Source organism: Galleria mellonella, unplaced genomic scaffold (assembly GCF_026898425.1).
Source record: "Galleria mellonella isolate WM207_F2 unplaced genomic scaffold, CSIRO_AGI_GalMel_v1 utg143, whole genome shotgun sequence".
Lineage (NCBI taxonomy): Eukaryota > Metazoa > Arthropoda > Insecta > Lepidoptera > Pyralidae > Galleria > Galleria mellonella.
The window spans coordinates 1,537,960-1,557,277 of record NW_026441997.1 but is presented as its reverse complement, the minus strand read 5'-3'; the positions used below and the strand labels follow the sequence as shown (position 1 = coordinate 1,557,277).

General features: G+C 30.1%; 1 protein-coding gene across 2 annotated transcripts in view; it reads left to right on the top strand.

Annotated features, from left to right (window-relative positions):
- LOC113517105 (uncharacterized) overlaps window positions 1–19,318 on the top strand; it is a 155,633-nt gene that overhangs the window by 71,822 nt on the left and 64,493 nt on the right. For both annotated transcript variants that reach the window (XM_026901670.3, XM_026901669.3), the window contains 2 exons: window positions 10,476–10,534; window positions 15,945–16,008. In XM_026901670.3, coding sequence (XP_026757471.2) covers window positions 15,959–16,008 — 50 coding nt within the window. In that variant the 5' untranslated portion in view covers window positions 10,476–10,534; window positions 15,945–15,958. The remainder of the gene's footprint in view (window positions 1–10,475; window positions 10,535–15,944; window positions 16,009–19,318) is intronic.

The following is a 19,318-nucleotide window of genomic DNA, read 5'->3' as shown; positions in this document are numbered from 1 at the left end:
ATTACAATATTTAACTGACAAGATCATATTTTTAATTGTTATAAATAACAGATTAGGGGATATTATTTATATCGCAGTGAAGAAATTAATAACTTAATAAAAAAAACATCGTTAGTTATTCAATTAGTCTTAGCAAGAGCTGGTGTACTAATACAATTATATTTTACGTAGATATAATATTTAAGTTAAAAGTTATCCTATACATATTACGTAGAACGAAGTCCGCGTAGATATCTAACATAACTATACTTAAATATAATCTGGAAACATAAATGCACTAGATACGAGTATATATTATATTTAAAATAAAAACGTGCACTAAACTCTTGTAGTGATTATTATAACAATGATTAATTTATTTTAAATATTTTAAATGTTATATTTTTGTTATGAACAATAAATAAGAAATTCAACTATTTTGCTTTGACAAATAAATAGTAGAAAAAAATTGTTTCATAGAAGTAGGTAATACTACATTTCAGACATTTATTCTACTGGAATAAGTGAATCTTCAATTGTCTCAGGAACAGATGCAGTATTTAGCGGAAGGTGTCTAATAAGACACAAGAATTTCATTGTATTGGCGATATATTCAATCTATGGGATTGTAGGAGTGTAATAAGTATTGTTCAAGAACATTAGAGGGCAAATGGTATTTACAATTATGAGATCTAAATCGGGTAGGTACTCGTATTGAAATTTAATAGAGAATTTAATGTAAACTTAGGAAGACTAACTGACAGTGGACAATCTTGTACAGCGTAATATAGTCAATATGGAGGGCCCAAATTATATATCTAAAATAGTACTATTACTATATCAAATTTACGTCGTAGGACATATGTTTACGATCAATACCACGTTTGTAATACCTTCTGGTGAATTTGAATAGTCCTTCTATATATTATGTTATTCAAAACATGTTGTAATATTTGTATAACTTATCTCTGATCAACATTCAGTCGATCTTTATAAAAGCTATACTACAAGAATAAGAACCTACTTGTATACAAAAACTTTTTAAAATTACTTCTATATAAAAAAAAAAAAAAAAACTGGAACAATCATTGCAATTTTTTTATAAATCTTTTTACAATCTTCTGGTTACTTCCTTATTAGTCCAGTATTAATTTAATTAACTATTTAATATAGAGCTATAGAATCTTAAATTTCTTTGAACACCATGAACGATGTGTTCCAAGTTATTCGTACTGAAATATTATTGCATATTATAAACCTAGTACGTAGTTATTGGTGGGTTTTTAAATAAATACCTTCAGTTAGTATTTTTGTATTTGTAACTGTGTTTTTTTTTGTCAAATATCTTTTTGTATTTTGTAGTATTTCACACAAAAACAATAAAAATAAATTATTATTTATGCCAATAAATTATGCAAATACCACAGTTAAACGATATTGTAAATAATAGATGAAGGAATTGCTACTTGCCTAAACTGTATAGTTGTATTATTTTTATTGCTTTATAGTATGTTCATATATTATACGCATAATAATAGAATATATATATCGTATATAAACATGACAAAGTAAGATTTGAACTAACTGTCATCACCCTCATACAGCGGGGGCGCTTGCTAACCCTCTCCACGGCAACACTCATCTTTGATGAACGGCTTTTGATGTCTACTCCCGGCACAATGCCACTGTTTGCGCACCTGAAATAATTTTCGGCTTTCTCTTTCAAAAATGTCGCTTCTAAGGATATCTCTGCAATGTAGACGTAAATAGTAATAATAAACATATGTATAAAACAAAAATAAACGATTTGATTATGAATAAATTATTTTTATTGAGTTTGTACTATAATTTAGAGAACATTCAAACAAAATGACAATCATAAGAAATATAAAAAAGAATAATAGAAAATGTACAAAAAGCGGTATATGAATGAAAATTATAACAGTATAATTGTATTAGTAATAGATAGAAGGCTATCAGTAAGGAAATCATGCTCATAAAAAACAGAAGCTCGGATTTCGACCCAGTATCGGCTAGTTCGTACCATACGCATAACGAGCCGGACTGGCCTATAAAAACTTTTACTATCATCCTATGGGTAGACTTCGAAACAAAACGTCGTTTTATGACCGAAAGCTTATTTTCAGAGCATTGTTACATTAACTTGGATCTGTATATAATGCATATTTAATTTTATTCTTTGTAATATGTATATATTAAAGCCTTCTTTATATCAATTCAGTAACATATTTATTTGGATTACAGCTTAGCTTACTAGTATGTGAGGATATTTACAAATTATTATATACTACTATTATTGAATTGAAAATTAGTCCACATGATTCAGTGTAAATAACACAACGTTATAGAGTAAGTTGTTGATTGCATGAGTTACAGCAGCAACAACGTATTAAATTGTTTATTGCTCTGTTTATATCTTCTTTAATTATAGGTTTTTATAACTTTATTCTACGTCGGAATGAAATTTTAAGTTAAATAAATTTTCGAATCTACTATCGCGCGCCTCTCATCATCAGATAAGAAATCAGACTTCGTGAAACCATTTAAACGATGAGGTAAAAGATGGCTATATTTTTATAAGAGATTGGTTCTATTACTGTCTGTTACCAACTGTCCTTTATTTTTCACACTCAAAGATATTACTTCCTTACCTATAAATTTATAAACATAAAATAATTACTTACTTCCATATCTGTTAAAAGGAAATAGACGTAAATAAAAATATTTTTTAAAAGAAACATTTGAAAATATTCTCCAGTTCGATAAATGTGATGTTTACTTTCCAATGATTGTAGATTCAATTAGATTCGAACTAACATAGTCATGAATAAAAACATTTGTATTCGTGTACTTTTGTAACATTTTTATGTAAATAATTAGTTAAGTAACATTTGTATGTTACTACGAGTAGATTATTTATTTACATAAAAATTTTACTACAGCTACTTAAATATACAAGCTCAGTGACACATGGGACTAGATAGAAGTGTGTTATAAGCCTATTATTATTATTTATTATATCGACTGATGAAATCTCCGCCTTTTAAAATATATACGAAATTAATTGTATCCTTTAAATTAATCTCTTACACATCATTTTTGATGTGAATTTATATGTAAAATGAGGCTAATAATGCTGTAGAATGTCTGACAGTAGTATATATACATTCTGGTAACTCAGACATGGCAAAGAGCTTTTCAGTTGCTGTAGGTACTGAAATTAAAATACAAATGTAATTAAGACCATGAGTCAGAATGTACCTACTCGGCATATTATGTAAGTGACAAGGATCGTGCAAATGTCAGCTCTTAGGCTAGATAAATTATGATGTCTCCGTATGGAAAATATGAACTGGCAAGAACTTAATATTCAAACAATAAACGAAATTTCAACTCCATACTGTTCGAGTTGAAATTCGAATTATTTTAATGCTCAATTTATTTTTGTCTTTATTTGCAAAAAACTGAACTGAACAGTGTTTATTTCTGCAGTACTGAGTCCTAAGTGAAGAGCAATACAATCGGAGAACGTTTCGCATTGCAACCCCCCTAGAAATTTGTAAACGAGGAGGAGATAGGATTAATATCTTCCGGACCTTCATTGGATGCATTTTATCTTCTACAAGGCTTATTAAAGTTTCAAATATATATGATCATATATGCTAGAGTCAACGAAGTTGTCGTTTTAGTTTATTTCTAAATTATGTAAGATATTGTAAAAAAAATATTAATCTATCAAAAATGTTTGTCTCTAAAAGTAATGGATTGCGTGTGGTCCTGGAATAGAACGGGGCACCCTTTAAAACAACCAAAACCTAACTGTGGTTGTCTATCCGCCTGTCATGTGTGGCAAATCCCCCTTTATGTGGAAGGCCTGTGTTTAACAGCTGATATGATAATGATGATAATATGATGAAGTCAGTGGAGTAATTATTTTCAATTAATTACAGTTTAATTCTGTTTTCAATCGTCTTTAAAAAATGAGGAGGTTCTCAATTCGGATATTATTACTACAAGTGTGTGTTTGTTCATCTTTATAAACAGATTCGTAAAATTCTTTTTTTGTCTTAAAGGATATATTCTCAGATTATCCCCATATGATATTTATGAAAATTAGCAGCTTTTAAATAAAATTAACTGGCTTCGCCATGATTGAAGTTAGTAATTTTTTCTTTGTCGAACAAAAATATATATACATATATATATATATATATATATATATATATAATTCCCGTGTCGTCCTAACATAGAATAGGCCACCCCTTCCTTTCCCGTGGGTGTCTTAAGAGGCGACTAAGAGAGTTTATGGTGGAGGGATAGGCAGTAGCATCTCTCTTAAAATATCTTAGGCTTTTAGGCCAAGCGTGGCAACTACTGGTAAAATTAAGAAGCTTATATTCAGCAGTGGAAAATTAAAGGCTGATATGATGATGATGATAATAGATATGAAATAATGTTATATATTTTATGTTGTTAAGATGTCAACCTCGATTTAAATGAATAAATATTCAGTGTTACCTATATCCTATTATTTTTAGATTGATCTAGTTATGATTCATATATTTGATACTACAATAAGCCCTAAGACACAGTTTTGTATGTTTCCGAGAATAGTCATATTTAACAAACGAGGATATTCCAATTAGGCTAAACACTATTATGAATATTGTATGATCTAGTCTGCGCAATTTGCACTGCTGCACTATAAACTTTATGGGTCAATGCGGTCAGATATTACTATTGAGCCTATGTATATGCTGCATATGTATGTTATATTTTAATGAACAAAAATAGAATATCAGGCTCGCCAGCCTTACGTTGTCTAACAATGAAAATCGAGTGAGGCTGAAGTCAGGCTCGTTGGGCCCTTAGGTTGGCTGATCGTGACGAATTAACCAGAAATTAACTACAATGTTTACCAAGGACACCGCGAGATTGTCCGGACAGTGTATGTATATTGTATAACAATGGCTCTACTAATCTTCATTACCAATCAAGTCCCCCTCCTTGTGCGTATGATTTTACATTTATACGGATGGTTTTATTACTACATAAATTCTAATGCAAAAATAAAATTTCTCACTCCTTGTAAAAATAAATATATATTTAAACTTTCACACGTTTTAACATAATAGCAAAATTTAACACATTTATTTTGCTGTATAAAAGAGATAAATGCAACTTTATCCAATTTCAGTTTGAAGGGTGGGATATGGCGTAAATTTACAGGGTACAGAGGAATAACATCTGAGTCCTCAGGAATGGCAACGAATGGGGGGTATCATGTGCGAAACAGTATACTCTGTTATGTCCATGGTACTGCTCATGTCTATATGCGACGGTTACCACTTTCCATCAGGTGGGCTGTCAGCTTGTTTGCCATTCTAAATTGTATATATAAAGAAAATCACTAAAATACTGCCATATGCCAGCTTGTAAAATAATAATTAATTATATAAAAGCCTATAATATACTCGTAATCATAATATGGTACGTAAATTGAATAGATATTATGATATAACGTTATTTATGTATTGATAATATTATGGATTACTACTTGTGTAATAATTACTAGTTTATACCCTATAAAACTAGTAGTGCTTGCGATTTTAACTGAGAATCCTATAAAATAGTACATTGAAAAAAAAATCGCAGTTTCAGTGCCATTATTTTAAATGATATGTCACACAATACACGTATCTGTTTTGAAGTTAAATAAGTTAAGTACAATATAATTATATTATCTTAATAAGGTGATGTATAAGATTTTTTTTTTTATTATATTTTATATTTAGATTATATCATTACATTTATAGAAATAAAAATACAAACAAAATAACTACTCGTATATTTCGTATCAATATTAACTATCGTTCGTGTGAAGGCAACATCTGGTTGTGTTGTATACAAAGGTGTTTGACGTATCCTTAACCGAGGACATCTGTACGTGTCCTTTGAAGCACGATACGAGGGACAAGTTTTTAATTGGGGCTGGGATTCAACCTCAGGGCCCTTCGACCGCAGTCAAACGTTCTACCGACTGCGCTGTCATCGCAATATTGGCGTGATTAATAACTTCAATTGTAGGTGTGAAGAAATAGAAAACGATTCAATATCTAAAAATGCTTTTGAACGAAATGATTTTTATGTTTTCTTTTAAATATAGAATCAATAATCTTAAAAAGAACGTGGTACCAGATTAGACGTTCCTACTCTTTTAAAGGAATATATTTTTTACTTGTATACAAATAAGTTTTATTAATATACTAGCCTAAAATTAAAATATAAAAATATTTGCCTTATAATAGGTTAAAATGTACAGTTGGAGATAAGGATATTTTTTTTTTATTATCTATGCCCTATATATTATGGAACCACTTAATATTTAACTATAGGGAATGGTGTGCATAATAATACCTATCATAATAATATTATATATACCTATAATATACGAATATGTACTTGTAAATAATAAAAAATGTAATAAAAAGAAAATAGATCAATTAACTGGCAAATAGGTACAAACACCAAAATATCTTTTATAATTGTATTAAAATGAAAATTATTTTAAAACAAACTTTGTTAGATTTGCATTTAGATTTATTTCCTCATCATATAGGAATCGTTTAAAACAAGCACCAGAAGCTAAACTGTTTAACACACATGGTCGACTCTATTAACTCTCTCTATTGTTGGCTGCTAACTGGGCCACTAACCACTGGACGGCAAAGCTATATAGGACGGCGCACCGCCGCCGCTAAAACTCCTATCTCTCTAGCTAACGTTATTTTGCAATCAGAACAAACTGTATTGCTTTTAGTTTTAGTAAAAAATTGTTAGTTAAAAATCTATGCATGTAGAAACATTATGGAACATACATACAAAAGTATATTTCCTTCTTACTAAAAATAGGATATTGTCTATATGTATAATAGGAATTTAATAAACTTACTATGTTTGTCATTTAAATTTGATATTATATATAGTACTAGATTTTACCCGCGACTTTATCCTCATGACCGGGATATGTTTACTGACCATGATAAAATACTTTTTATGTTATTTTTTTTATAATTAATAGATATTATAGGTGTTATTGCAGTGTGGTCCCAGCATACAACAGGCCACTTCTCTTTTTCCCGTGGGTGTCCTAAGAGGCGACTAAAGGAGTCTTCCCTTAGGATGGGCAACAGCGTCCCTCTTAAAACATCTCCATAGTCTAACTGCAGTTGCTAATCCGCCTTCCAAGCATGGTAATTACTGGGAAAACCCCCCAAGAGCGAGGATTATGTTCAGCAATGGACAGTTAAAGATTGATATCATGATGATGATAGATATTCTTGTAAGTAGTAGACCTATATCCTCCATTACATATAATATGTATATATCAAATTTCATAGTGATTGGGTTAAGCCGTTAAGGTACTGTAAGGTAATAAACAAACTCACTTTCACATTTATAATATTTGTAAGAATCAAAGATGGAAAAAAACTTAGGCTCTCTTTTATCCCGGACAAGGAATATACCCTATTCACGTGCATAGTAAATAGGTAAGTTTCTGAATTTCACAGATCAGACTCACAAATGGTTATCGTTTCTATGAAATTAATATCACTAATTAAGCACACATATAATCATAATTGTGTGCTTATGCTCAGTTTGTGTTCGTGGGAGTCTATTTGCCAAACTCGCGTTATCGCCCACGACACGTGGTGGAAAGTGATCTTACTAAATTATCCACAAATTTGCTCATTATACAGAAGCTTACGTAAATAAGTATTTCTACTCGAAAATATTTTATATTTATGAGATACCGAGGCTTTATAAGATAATACGGGCTTCATTTATTAATACTTAAATACTTTTTGCTTTATCGCCATTTACTTTTATCCGTTGAAATTTTTTTGCATATTAAATAATCCCGAGTATTGTTGTCTAGCTGTTTCCAACCCCGAGTTTTAAGATTTGAATAGTTTAAATGAGTTTTATTTTAAAAACCTAATAAAGCTGACTAAATGACTATAGTATAAAAACTATAAAAGTATAAATATAAATAATTAGATTTTATTACTTTATTTTTATTAGCGATACGCTCCGGCTTCGCATGATAGGTAGAAAAAAATTAATATTTTGAGTTCTTTCAGTTAAAAAAAATAACTTACGATACACAATGAGAATGTAGTTTTGTATAGGTAAAAGAGTTTTAAAAATCCAATACAAATAAATAAACATACAAAAAATCAAATCTTTCTTCTTTATTATAGATTATAAGGATACTGAATAAGTTTGAAGCTGAACAAGTTTTCATGTCTCAATTTCTTTACAACATAGGCTTAAATAATTATTAAAATCAAAGAGACCGTAGGGATTTTTTTTTGTACTTAGATTGAATAGTCATTTCGTTGTTTCAAGAGTATGATATAAAATCTTCATTATTGATTTTTACATGTTTACATATTCAGGTATAGGTTGTACTTGTAACCCATGGCTTTGTCTATGTAAATTTCATAAAACCGGCTTGAATTACTCGTGTGTTAATTTGGAATATGATCTGTCAGTGTACTGATCTGCATTGGATTCAATTCCGTCTAGCATGATTTATTAATAAACATCCTCTGCACAATTTAATTATTATTTTTGCCATATTAATAGTTGGAAGTATATTAGTAGAATAAAAGTTTCTTTTAAATTATTAACTTTTTTTGTGATAAAATTAACAGGCACTCCAGCTAGTTACAACTTGCGAGTAGTTTTATTTATGTGTAATACTTATGAGAAGATTGTTTTTCTTCATTCGCAATTGATACGGTTCGTTAAATATGTTTCCTTGAAGAATTTATGTCTGAATTCAATATGAATGAATCCCAAGTGGCTGAGAAGACGTTACTTTATACTGAGTTTATATCGAATGAAGCTTCAGGATATAGGTCGCGTGCCAGAGATGCCTTTGTTCCATCTAGCTCCGTAAATATTCTACATTCTTGTTCTCCTTCATAACTCTGTATCGAATTTGAATACGGTACATAACAAAAAGGAGACATATCATCGTCTGTTAACTTTCGATTTCTAGGCTAGTTACTCTGTCTAACCTGGAATGGTTTGTTTATAACAGTTTATTGTATATAGGATACAGGTACGCACAGAAGTGTATTAATTAATTTAAAACGGGGAAATTATCTCTAATATTATTTTTTTAAGGACCACAAATATTATATAGAATGGCTCAAATTATATGGGATGAGGTATTTGTTAATATTCTATACTATTAATATCTACATGAAAAACACATGTAGAAAACAAAATAACTAAGTGGTTTCTATTTTTCCATGAAACCTTACAATAACAATTATAAGACCAAAGTAAACTAGTAGTTTCAAGTTTTACATTACAGCACCCATGTACAAGAATCCAAATGATCAAGTTATGTATCATTTACATCATTTAAATAATAAGATTCAAAATAAATAAGACTAATTGTGCAATTTTTAAATGATCTACTCATCCGGAATGTCAAAACGTTCAAAACTTGGAGTCGCGTATTTTGTCGTCTATAAAGTATTTTATTACAGCCACAGGTGTGACATGAAAAGCCACAATTGTGGGTGATCGTAAACAGGCTTTTATGCGGCGTATCCGAGAGACTCGAGAGGACTCGAACAATACTCAAATGTTGACTGATACTTTCTTGCAATCTGATTATCGATTTTCTGACCATTTTGTATTGTGCTATTAGGTGTTCGTTCTGTTATAACCCTAGCATGTAGACATATTATTACTGAATAGCAATATCATTTATCTCCATTTAAATCAGCAGTATTATGCCTATATAAACTCGTACAAACCCTAAATCAGCCAATCGTAATTTAGCTAGTTAAATTGCTGCCCAGCTACGGACCTGGTTTCTACCCGCCGATCTGGCCAGTAAAATTGTAAAAAGTGCTGTGTAAACTAAATAAGTTAATAATTGAATACTGTGTAAAATATTGAATAAATAACTTTTGTATGCGGCAAAAAAGTTGTTTTTTTTTTTTTATTGAGCAAGTGCCCCACACTAACAGTTCGTAAAATGATCCGCATAACAGATCTTTTTTTTCAGTCGGTTTATTGGAATTTGTGTTATTGGGGGACAAGCATACATATTACTACTTCAGGTCCAGATCATCACTAGTTCCCATTAGCAATTTGTATGCACTCCATAACTATGTAATGTAATTTTTCGGAACTCTAGGGTGAAATCAAAATTTAGTATCAGATATAAGGTTTAAAATATCGTTTTCTACAAATGAAACTAAATATATTTGCTTTAAATTCAAATACGATAAATAATTTTGAACCTCCCATAGGAATTTAATCACTAGACATGCCGTGTTATAATTTTTTATGTGATTATAATTGAATACATGTATTACTTTTTTGTACTTAGTTATAATTTATTTTGCTTATTATACATTTACTAAACTTAGAACCTTTTTCAGGTATCTGGAATGATCCAAACTAACAAACAGCACTACCGGCCACCAGATCGGATGTCCAGGTGAGTATCATTACTTATTTAATAAATAGTAACTATTTATAAATGTAGTGCAATAATGGGCATGTTGCTCTGTCTAAATTAGGTCCCTAGTACGGTTTTCGCTTAAGATAATTTTGAAAATGAACTTTGTTTAATTGGTTTGTGTCTGGTGTTTTCGATGATGTACGTTTTTCTTAATTTTAGGACTAAAAAGCATCAAGAAATGTAATTCCGATATTTCGTAATTTGAAATACTTTTATATACCTTTTAAGAAACTTTTCCATGGAGTATTTGAATCATAAGATTATAGGTATTATAATATATTCAGTAGTCTGAATTATAGAAATAGTATTATTTTAACCGCATTTGTATGGTGATTATTAATATTAAATTTATGTTTCATACTGTTCTAAACTTTACAATAGATTTTTTTGCAAAGTAGACACGCTAAATCATGAAAAATATCGATATAATGAAATACGAAATGATAACTCCGTGTGTGACAATTTAATGATATGTTTTATTTTTAAATATTGATTATATATTTTATTACTTCTTTTGATTTATTTTTGTATACCTTTTATATTATTAGTTTATATTTAATTTTGTTATATAATGGTTAATTTATATTTACTTATAAACATGATTAAGAAACGACTAAGCTAATTTAATGCTTTAGGTATGGGCAGCAGCATCCCTCTTAAAACATAACCCAATTTAACTGCGGTTGCCAACCCGCCCACAAAGCGTGGTAACTACAGGCAAAGCCTCCCAAGGGGGAGGCCTATGTTCAGCAGTAGACAGTTAACGACTGATGTAATGATAATGATGATAAGTAACTTCTGCATGAGCACAATAATAAGAAATTAATACAGTTGAGCTCTTTTATATTTACTCTTCAGATTTCAGAAATGTTTGTTTAGATAATAAATTTAATGTGAATTGTACATGAACTTAAGAGTTCTTTTTTCATGGATTTTGTATCCATGAAAATAATAGTTCGATAATATCCGATTAATTCTCTTTTCAATCGTGTATTGCTTGATAGAGTTGTCATGGTTTGCATGTCAACTTACGCTCTTAGGCGATTGAGGCCATGCAAGAGCATTCCACATTGTTGAGAGAGCATTCCGAATAATTACAATAGTTTACTTACAATACTTTATATATATTACACGTATGTTATGATATACATAAAATATAATTATGCGCTTTATCCAACGCAGTCACAATTCAACAATCACCACTAAGAGATGATGTAAATATCATTAAATACATTTTTTAATAGTTCAAATTTAAAATCTTACTCAGGGGTTAAATTTCGATTTATACATGAGTACGTAGGTATATTTTATTAAAAGATGGACTGGAACATTTTGACTACGTTCGTAAGCTGGGATTAAGGTCGACCATTGGCAATATGAATCCAACTGAATTACGAATAGGTATACGAATATCCGTATATTTTATAGATGTCGTCGGAACGTTAAATAACTTTTATTACCATAATATCCTTTTTAATGGAAATTACATTATATTACATATTTAAAAAAAAATTATATGCTACTCACCGCTCCATCTTCATTTATGGGCTATCTTGGCAGTATAATGGTTATTAAACCATTCCCACGATTCTTATTATATGTCCAGTGTATTAGCACTGCCTTGCCAATGATCACGGGTTCAAACCCTATACAATACAAAAAATTATTAATAGCATCCGTAGTACAAACTCTGGTTATTTTGGGTCTGGACCATAAGGAAGCTGTGTCATATATTTAAACATATTTATTTATTTATCTCTTTGTTCAATCTATCCAAATTAATACAGTAATTTAAAACTAAGAAACAAACTCTCTCACATTTATTATAAGCAATTGCGATTTCTGTCGCATAGAATTCAATTATAATTCATTATGATTTGATTGTGTGTTAAATTTAGACAAAATTAATTTAGTTTAACCAATACCATGTGACGTAACTCCCTCACATTTGCCAGATTTATAATTTTAGTATCCCGTCTAATGTATGTATACATCGTTATAAAGATTATATTTAAAAAAATATATTAGAAATTTCAATATCTCGGTCAGATTATTAAAAGTAGATCTTTATTAAAGTAAATACATAAATTACTAAACTAAAAGTTAATCCTGAGTAAACAACTTTAGATTTTCAATTATAAAACATTATTTTTTAAATAAATACTTTCATATTACATATATATATAAACGAAATATATATGTGTATACATATATATTTCGTTTAAAAATAGAATGTGGTAGATGTGATTTTCCTAATAAAAATATTTTATAGTAGACATTCGTTTAGTTATGGGAAAGTAAACAGTTTTGGTTACCTGTACATATTATATTAATTCATTTCAAAAATCACTGTCAGCCATCACATACAACTGAATACAGTGGTTCACATGCCTATCAGTCCTTATCATATCGTAACATCAAATAGTCTGCTGATACGCACCAGTAACCATGGCAACGTGTAGGCAAAAGGCTCCCCCTCTCCCTATCTTCCCGGTATATATTTTATGGTTATCATGGGGTTAAATGTAATAACTTGTCCTAATTTATTTTCAGGTAAATTGTATGTTGTATGTGATATACAATAAATTATTTATTTATTGAACATTAATACACTCAAATTATTACGACGGTATTACTTATCGAAGGCAGACTCGGCAATTAAGCGTTAGTTAAATGAGGAACTTCTCAATTCCACTAGTTGTTTATTTACTCATAAATTTTCACCAATTTTGCGCTGATTTTGATGATTCTTCTTACAATCAAAATGGCGTTTAGGTATACTAATGACGCTCCATTAAATTTCACGATTAAAAGTAAAATTTAAATTATATGAACATACAATCTAGTTTACGTAACTTACTTCCTTGGTTAAATATAATAATATGTTTTAGATTTAAAAATATAAGGTACGTCCTTATATTTGTCCATGTTATGTAAGAAGGTAATAAAAGTTATCGCAGTTATTATCCATATACCATATTTTTTAATTCTAATCTAAATTGTCTGTACAACATTAATTTGTCTTTGAATCGACCTAAATCTAGGAATGCAGCGCAATACTAGACATAGCAAAATGTGGAGACTAAGTAATGGTAATATCGCGTGTCTTTACGAATTATCACCCATATTTTTCATGGTATTACATACCAAAATGAAAGCTTACGACTAATATCGCTTGTAATCCACTTAAAACATCATATTTCCTCTATATATCATAAACATAATACACTTAGTTGCGACGGCGACATGCGAGCCTCATGAATGAAATTATTTTAAGCCAACATAGCATGTCTGTGGCTTAAATCCGTCCCTCTATGCTACGGTCAAGTCTATTGCAACCGGCTAATTCTGTACATCTATTGTTTGTTTTTATTTTGTAATGTTCTATGAAGCAAACAACTTTCAAATTCAATATTGGTTCGCTTCTAATGGTAACCTGTGATGAAATACGAATATATTATAAATTCTAGGTACTTTAGGGTACCGTTTATCATAGCTATTAAAAAGTGGATGACAAGAAATTTCACTTTTTATAATACACATAATTATAAAATTCTCTTTTATTATTTTAATACGCTTAAGAGAATTCTATAGTTATTATTATTCATTTATTATAATGATATTTAAGCGAATAACATGTGAGTGTATTGTGGTCATACTGGGAATTGTCAATAGGAAAAAGAAAAGTTCACAAGCCAACTAGGAGTTCTTATCCATATAAACCGCTATTACCGACAAAGACATGCTATTTATCCGCTATTATCTACCTCTCTTTGTCAAAGAATACAGATAATATCATGACTGTGATATAAAATAACATGTAAGGAAAACTGAATATAAGTGTTTATAAATAAATATATCCGTGGTTTTAATACAAATTTTGGCAGTAATAAGTACCACACAACAATCTTAACTGCCTGGTTTTATCAGAATAATAGCTTTTATTATGAAAAACCGGGCAATGGAACAGTGAACAAGCCACCTAGAACACCCAGAAACGAGTCAATTAAGAAGAAATTATGTTCTAAATTTTCTTAACTCAGAACATATTCAGAACCTACAAAAAATAACATTGTACTAAGAAAGTGGATTCGATTTGCATGTCGTAATCAGACGTATCAACAATTTTAGTTAGACTAATTTAAGTATTAGCAAGGATTCAATTGATTAGTCTGGAATCTAAATAAGCTACTGGGTTGCCCGACACTTACAGTATTTATGTTTTTCAGATAAATATCTCAAGATAACACGTCTGACAGTTTCCAAGAGAAATGTATTTAATGTTCTATTCTCTTACTATTTCAATGAGACGATTTCCTTCAAAGACGTGTCTCATAAATTTCAAACGCGACTCATTGTCTACCTATCAACGTAGATGTCGCAATTTAAATGCAGCATCCCTCTTCTACATTGGAATATTCTCAACTGGTCATCTATCAAGCTCTTTCGTAAATAGATTGCTGTGTAAATTGTTAAATTACCCCTTTTATCCAAAGTAGAAGTGTCGAAAACATTTGCACAATGATTTAATAGCTTGTTTTAATATAAATACTATTTTAAAGTAATTTGTTACTATGTATTAGTAAGTGAGAGAAACAGTAGTACGTAAACAAAATAGACGAAACTTACTGCATATAGATTTAATGATTTTGGTATTCCTGTAGTAATATTTTTTGAGTTATATGGTTAACAAGAAATTTTTACACATTTAGAATGTGATATTTATAATGAGAATATACACGTATTATATAAAATTCGGATCTAATCGTCCGAACTGATTAATATCAGTTACACCGCAAAAAGTACTTTAAATTTTTTTTATCACTAATAGTGACGGCTATAAAAAAATATTGTATAAGTTATCCTACATGCTGCAGACAGACTTTTGTAAATGCAAAAATCTCCTTTCATCTAATGAAATAACAATAATGATATACTATACAATTATATATTTCTCTGTTTGCCCATTGGTTGACTGGAAGAAAACACCTTTTGGTGAAATTCGCAATATATATATTGCGAACTCCACCATTTAAATTGATATTGTGCATTAAAATTTAAATAAATAAATATTGCACGATCATATATAAGATATTTTTTACAAAAAATATTTAATATCACGTAGTATTGCTTTTTATTTATACCAAACACAATTTATTTATATTGCAACAAATTACAATTTGGAGATTTGTGAAGATATTGCTTACTAGAGATCTACCAATTAGTACAGGAAAAAAATACATGGGAAAACTGGCTGACATAATTCGTGTATCATCCATCCATCTAATAATAAATAAGGATGGTCCTAAACCGTATTTAGTGAACGTAAAGATGCGGAAAGGGCTCGTGAACGCCACGACGTTAATGGATGGTGTGTTTTTTGCAGGTCGTGGGCGTGAAATGGCACGCGCGGGCATGCTGCACAGGGGTGGTGGAAAAAATGGAGCAGAGTGAGTATTTGGCCTTAACTAGTTTTTTTATTATTATTATTATTATTTATACCTTTATTGGGTATATCGGCCTTATCGTATCATAAACTGCTTTCTTAGGTAACTTCTACCTACCTTGCCTTCTTACGGAAATAGAGAAATGAAATCAATAATTTATAGAAATGTTAAATAATTTGTGATTCAGTTCAGCTAATATAGATTAAATAAGAATAATAGCGCAAATTACGAATTTCTTATTCAATCTATATAATTAATAGAGAAAATGGCGCAGTAAATATTTGCCCTTAATTAGTCATGTACCATTTACAGCCAACACTCACTAGTGCGTGCATTATTAATTAATTAACGTTGTGGTTTTATTTATCCATTTTTTAAGTAATTTTTTCACTCGAAACTTGTAGGTAGAAAACTCGTTTAAAAGTAAAGCTCGCCTTTTATATATAAGTTTTACCTAACCGCAAAAACTCAGGTTTTGAAATGAACTTTCTGCCAAGGTTTTCTCTAGAGTCTATCTTAACAAAATAAGTGTGGGAAAGTATAAGAATTGCCGAAAGTATATACTAACACGTAAAATATACATAAAATATAGTCAAATTGAGAACTTACTTTTGATTTTTTAATTCGCTTGAAAATTTTGTTTCTAAACAATATTAATATTATTCTTGGTTTAACTTTAATGAATTAATGATGAATTAAATTAAATCATTATATTTAATATATTATATGTAATAACCAGAAATATAGTCAACGTTGCAATTATACAAATAATTTACAATGGCACACTTACTATGGACTTAAAATTAATACGGTTGATTTAATTATAATAAAAGATTTTTTTGTAATTCCTTTGTTAATATACAAAATAAAATAACTTACTAAACTTATGTAGTTACTTATACTTAAACTTTAAACATTAAAATTCAAATTTGTCAAGACTCAATATCATAAAATATAGTTATTTTATAGGGTAATTGTCTTATGAGAAATCAACAAAACATCTAATGTTTTAGATGGAAAAATATGTGTAAGACATATCCACGAAAATTGTCAACCTACATTCGTCCGATATTCGCAGCTAGACATGATTTAGCACTTAACGTAATTGACATAGAACATATATAAATAAAAGGTTAAAGGTCTTATTTGGCATCTTCTGATATGATTTTCAGGCGCGCTTACAAATTAATTAATGGAAAAATAATACTGTACAGTATTTACTTCAGCTATAATATTAAAATTAGTATAATAAAATGTTATCAGAATGAACGTATAAGTATTAATTGTAATGCAATATAAGCTCAATTGCCCTATTACCAAGTAAGTTAGGGAGACGCGGTCGCAGGGCGGGCGCCAGGCGAGCGGGCGTCAGGTGCTGCCCTGATAGAGCAATTACTTATTTTAATATTTTTAATGCTCTACAGGTAGGCTCTTTCTCGCCCTATATAAAATTGTTATAATAATTTATACCTACTTTAAATTCACTTTAGGACTACTCTCTGTTTTTCTCTTAGACATATTTATTCTGTAAGTCAGTGTACTTTTATAGTGCCTTATTACATTTAAACAATATTTACCATTTTTTTTGCAATTTGTTTAAGTTAGCGTTAACAAACAAGCCGATAGCCCATCTTATAGAAAGTGGTAACTGTCGCTTATAGACATATATGAACAGTACCATACCAGTACCTTGACATGCCTTGTCATACCTGAGGACCAAGGTGTTATGCCTTTGTATTTGTAATTTTTATTGTCATATTTCGTCCTTTAAACCGAAACTTGCTTCATGGCAATAACACTAATCGTGTGTAAGAAGTATCCTTTATTGTCAATGGTTTTTTTATATCGCCCTCGAATACGTTCTTTCGTTTCTTATATATATATATATATATATATATATATATATATATATATATATATATATATATATATATATATATATACTTTTTATACTTATATTACTTTACTAAAACTATGTATTAATTTTAACTACCAACTAACTCTCTAATAACGGAAAATATCATTAACAAACTAAATTAATTTGTGGGAAATGGGGTATTTGCTACTGACCGGCCACCTTGAACTCAGTGAAATGTGGTTATAACTAGGAGGCAATAATGTTCATTACATGGGTAAAGGTCGACAATATTTTCAATTTGTATACATTGAACATTATAGAAAGTACTCAGGAGTAAGACTTTCAGTGTAACTACAATTCATAAAAGATTTTGATGTTAATATTCATGTTGAGAAACTTTGTTAAACCTATAATAATTATCTAATAACTAAAATACAAACAACAGACGTTTATGAGTCCTTCGTCGGGGCGACTACAGTACGAAATTGTATTTGAATTTCGTAATTGTGTTATGCAAACATCTTCCAACCCTAAAATACGGCCTAACTGAAATTCGTGACATTTTCATAGCTATTCTATATTAGTAACTATCTTAGAATAGGACCGCGCTCCGTTGAGTAACTTTACATCTAGTTACGCTGAAACTTTATTATTGTTATAAGTGCTCGTGCCGGCGGTGTCCAGCGACGCTGCCAGCCGACCCCCGACTCCCGACCGTTAACCCCCGGCTGTCCACGGCATTTCTCACCTCACCTCGCACTCAACCGCCTAGACCAACTTTAAATTGTTAAATGCAACTTCTCTTTCCACTCGGGTGAACTTTGTTTGTTCATTCCATACTACAAATTTTAATGAAATATATCTAGATTATAAATTCCATAAACGTCGAAATTATAATTGAAGTTTGACATTATTTTACTGCTTTTAATTAAACCATCGAAATTGTAAAGTACAATTAGAATTTTCAAGAATAATATACCTGCGGGCACTAGGGGAGCAGGAATTATATGGATACAAACAAGACTGGTGTTATTGCGACAGGCGCGGGCGGCTAGGGGCACCATCTCACGAGCACACAACTGCCGGAATGGTCCGTTGGGAGCACGATATTTGATTTCATCTCCGTCGGTGATCCGTCACGCACAAGGCCTTCTTAACACGCCTACACTTACAAAAATATGTAACTACACATATTAATATGTTACACACGAGTACCGTAGCAACTTTTATGTATATACTTGACGCTTAATTTAATATTTACAAGCCAGCCGTTTACTCTACATTTGGGTTTCATTACTAATATGTTCAAACAGTTGACATTGTTACGATGTATTTACGAGCTATCAAATACCTAATGTAGTACATATTTTAGGGCTAAAATATTTACAGTGCGGTGAAGAGTGTCACTCATAAATCAGTTTATGCTTTTATGCTGCAATAATATAACTTATAGCC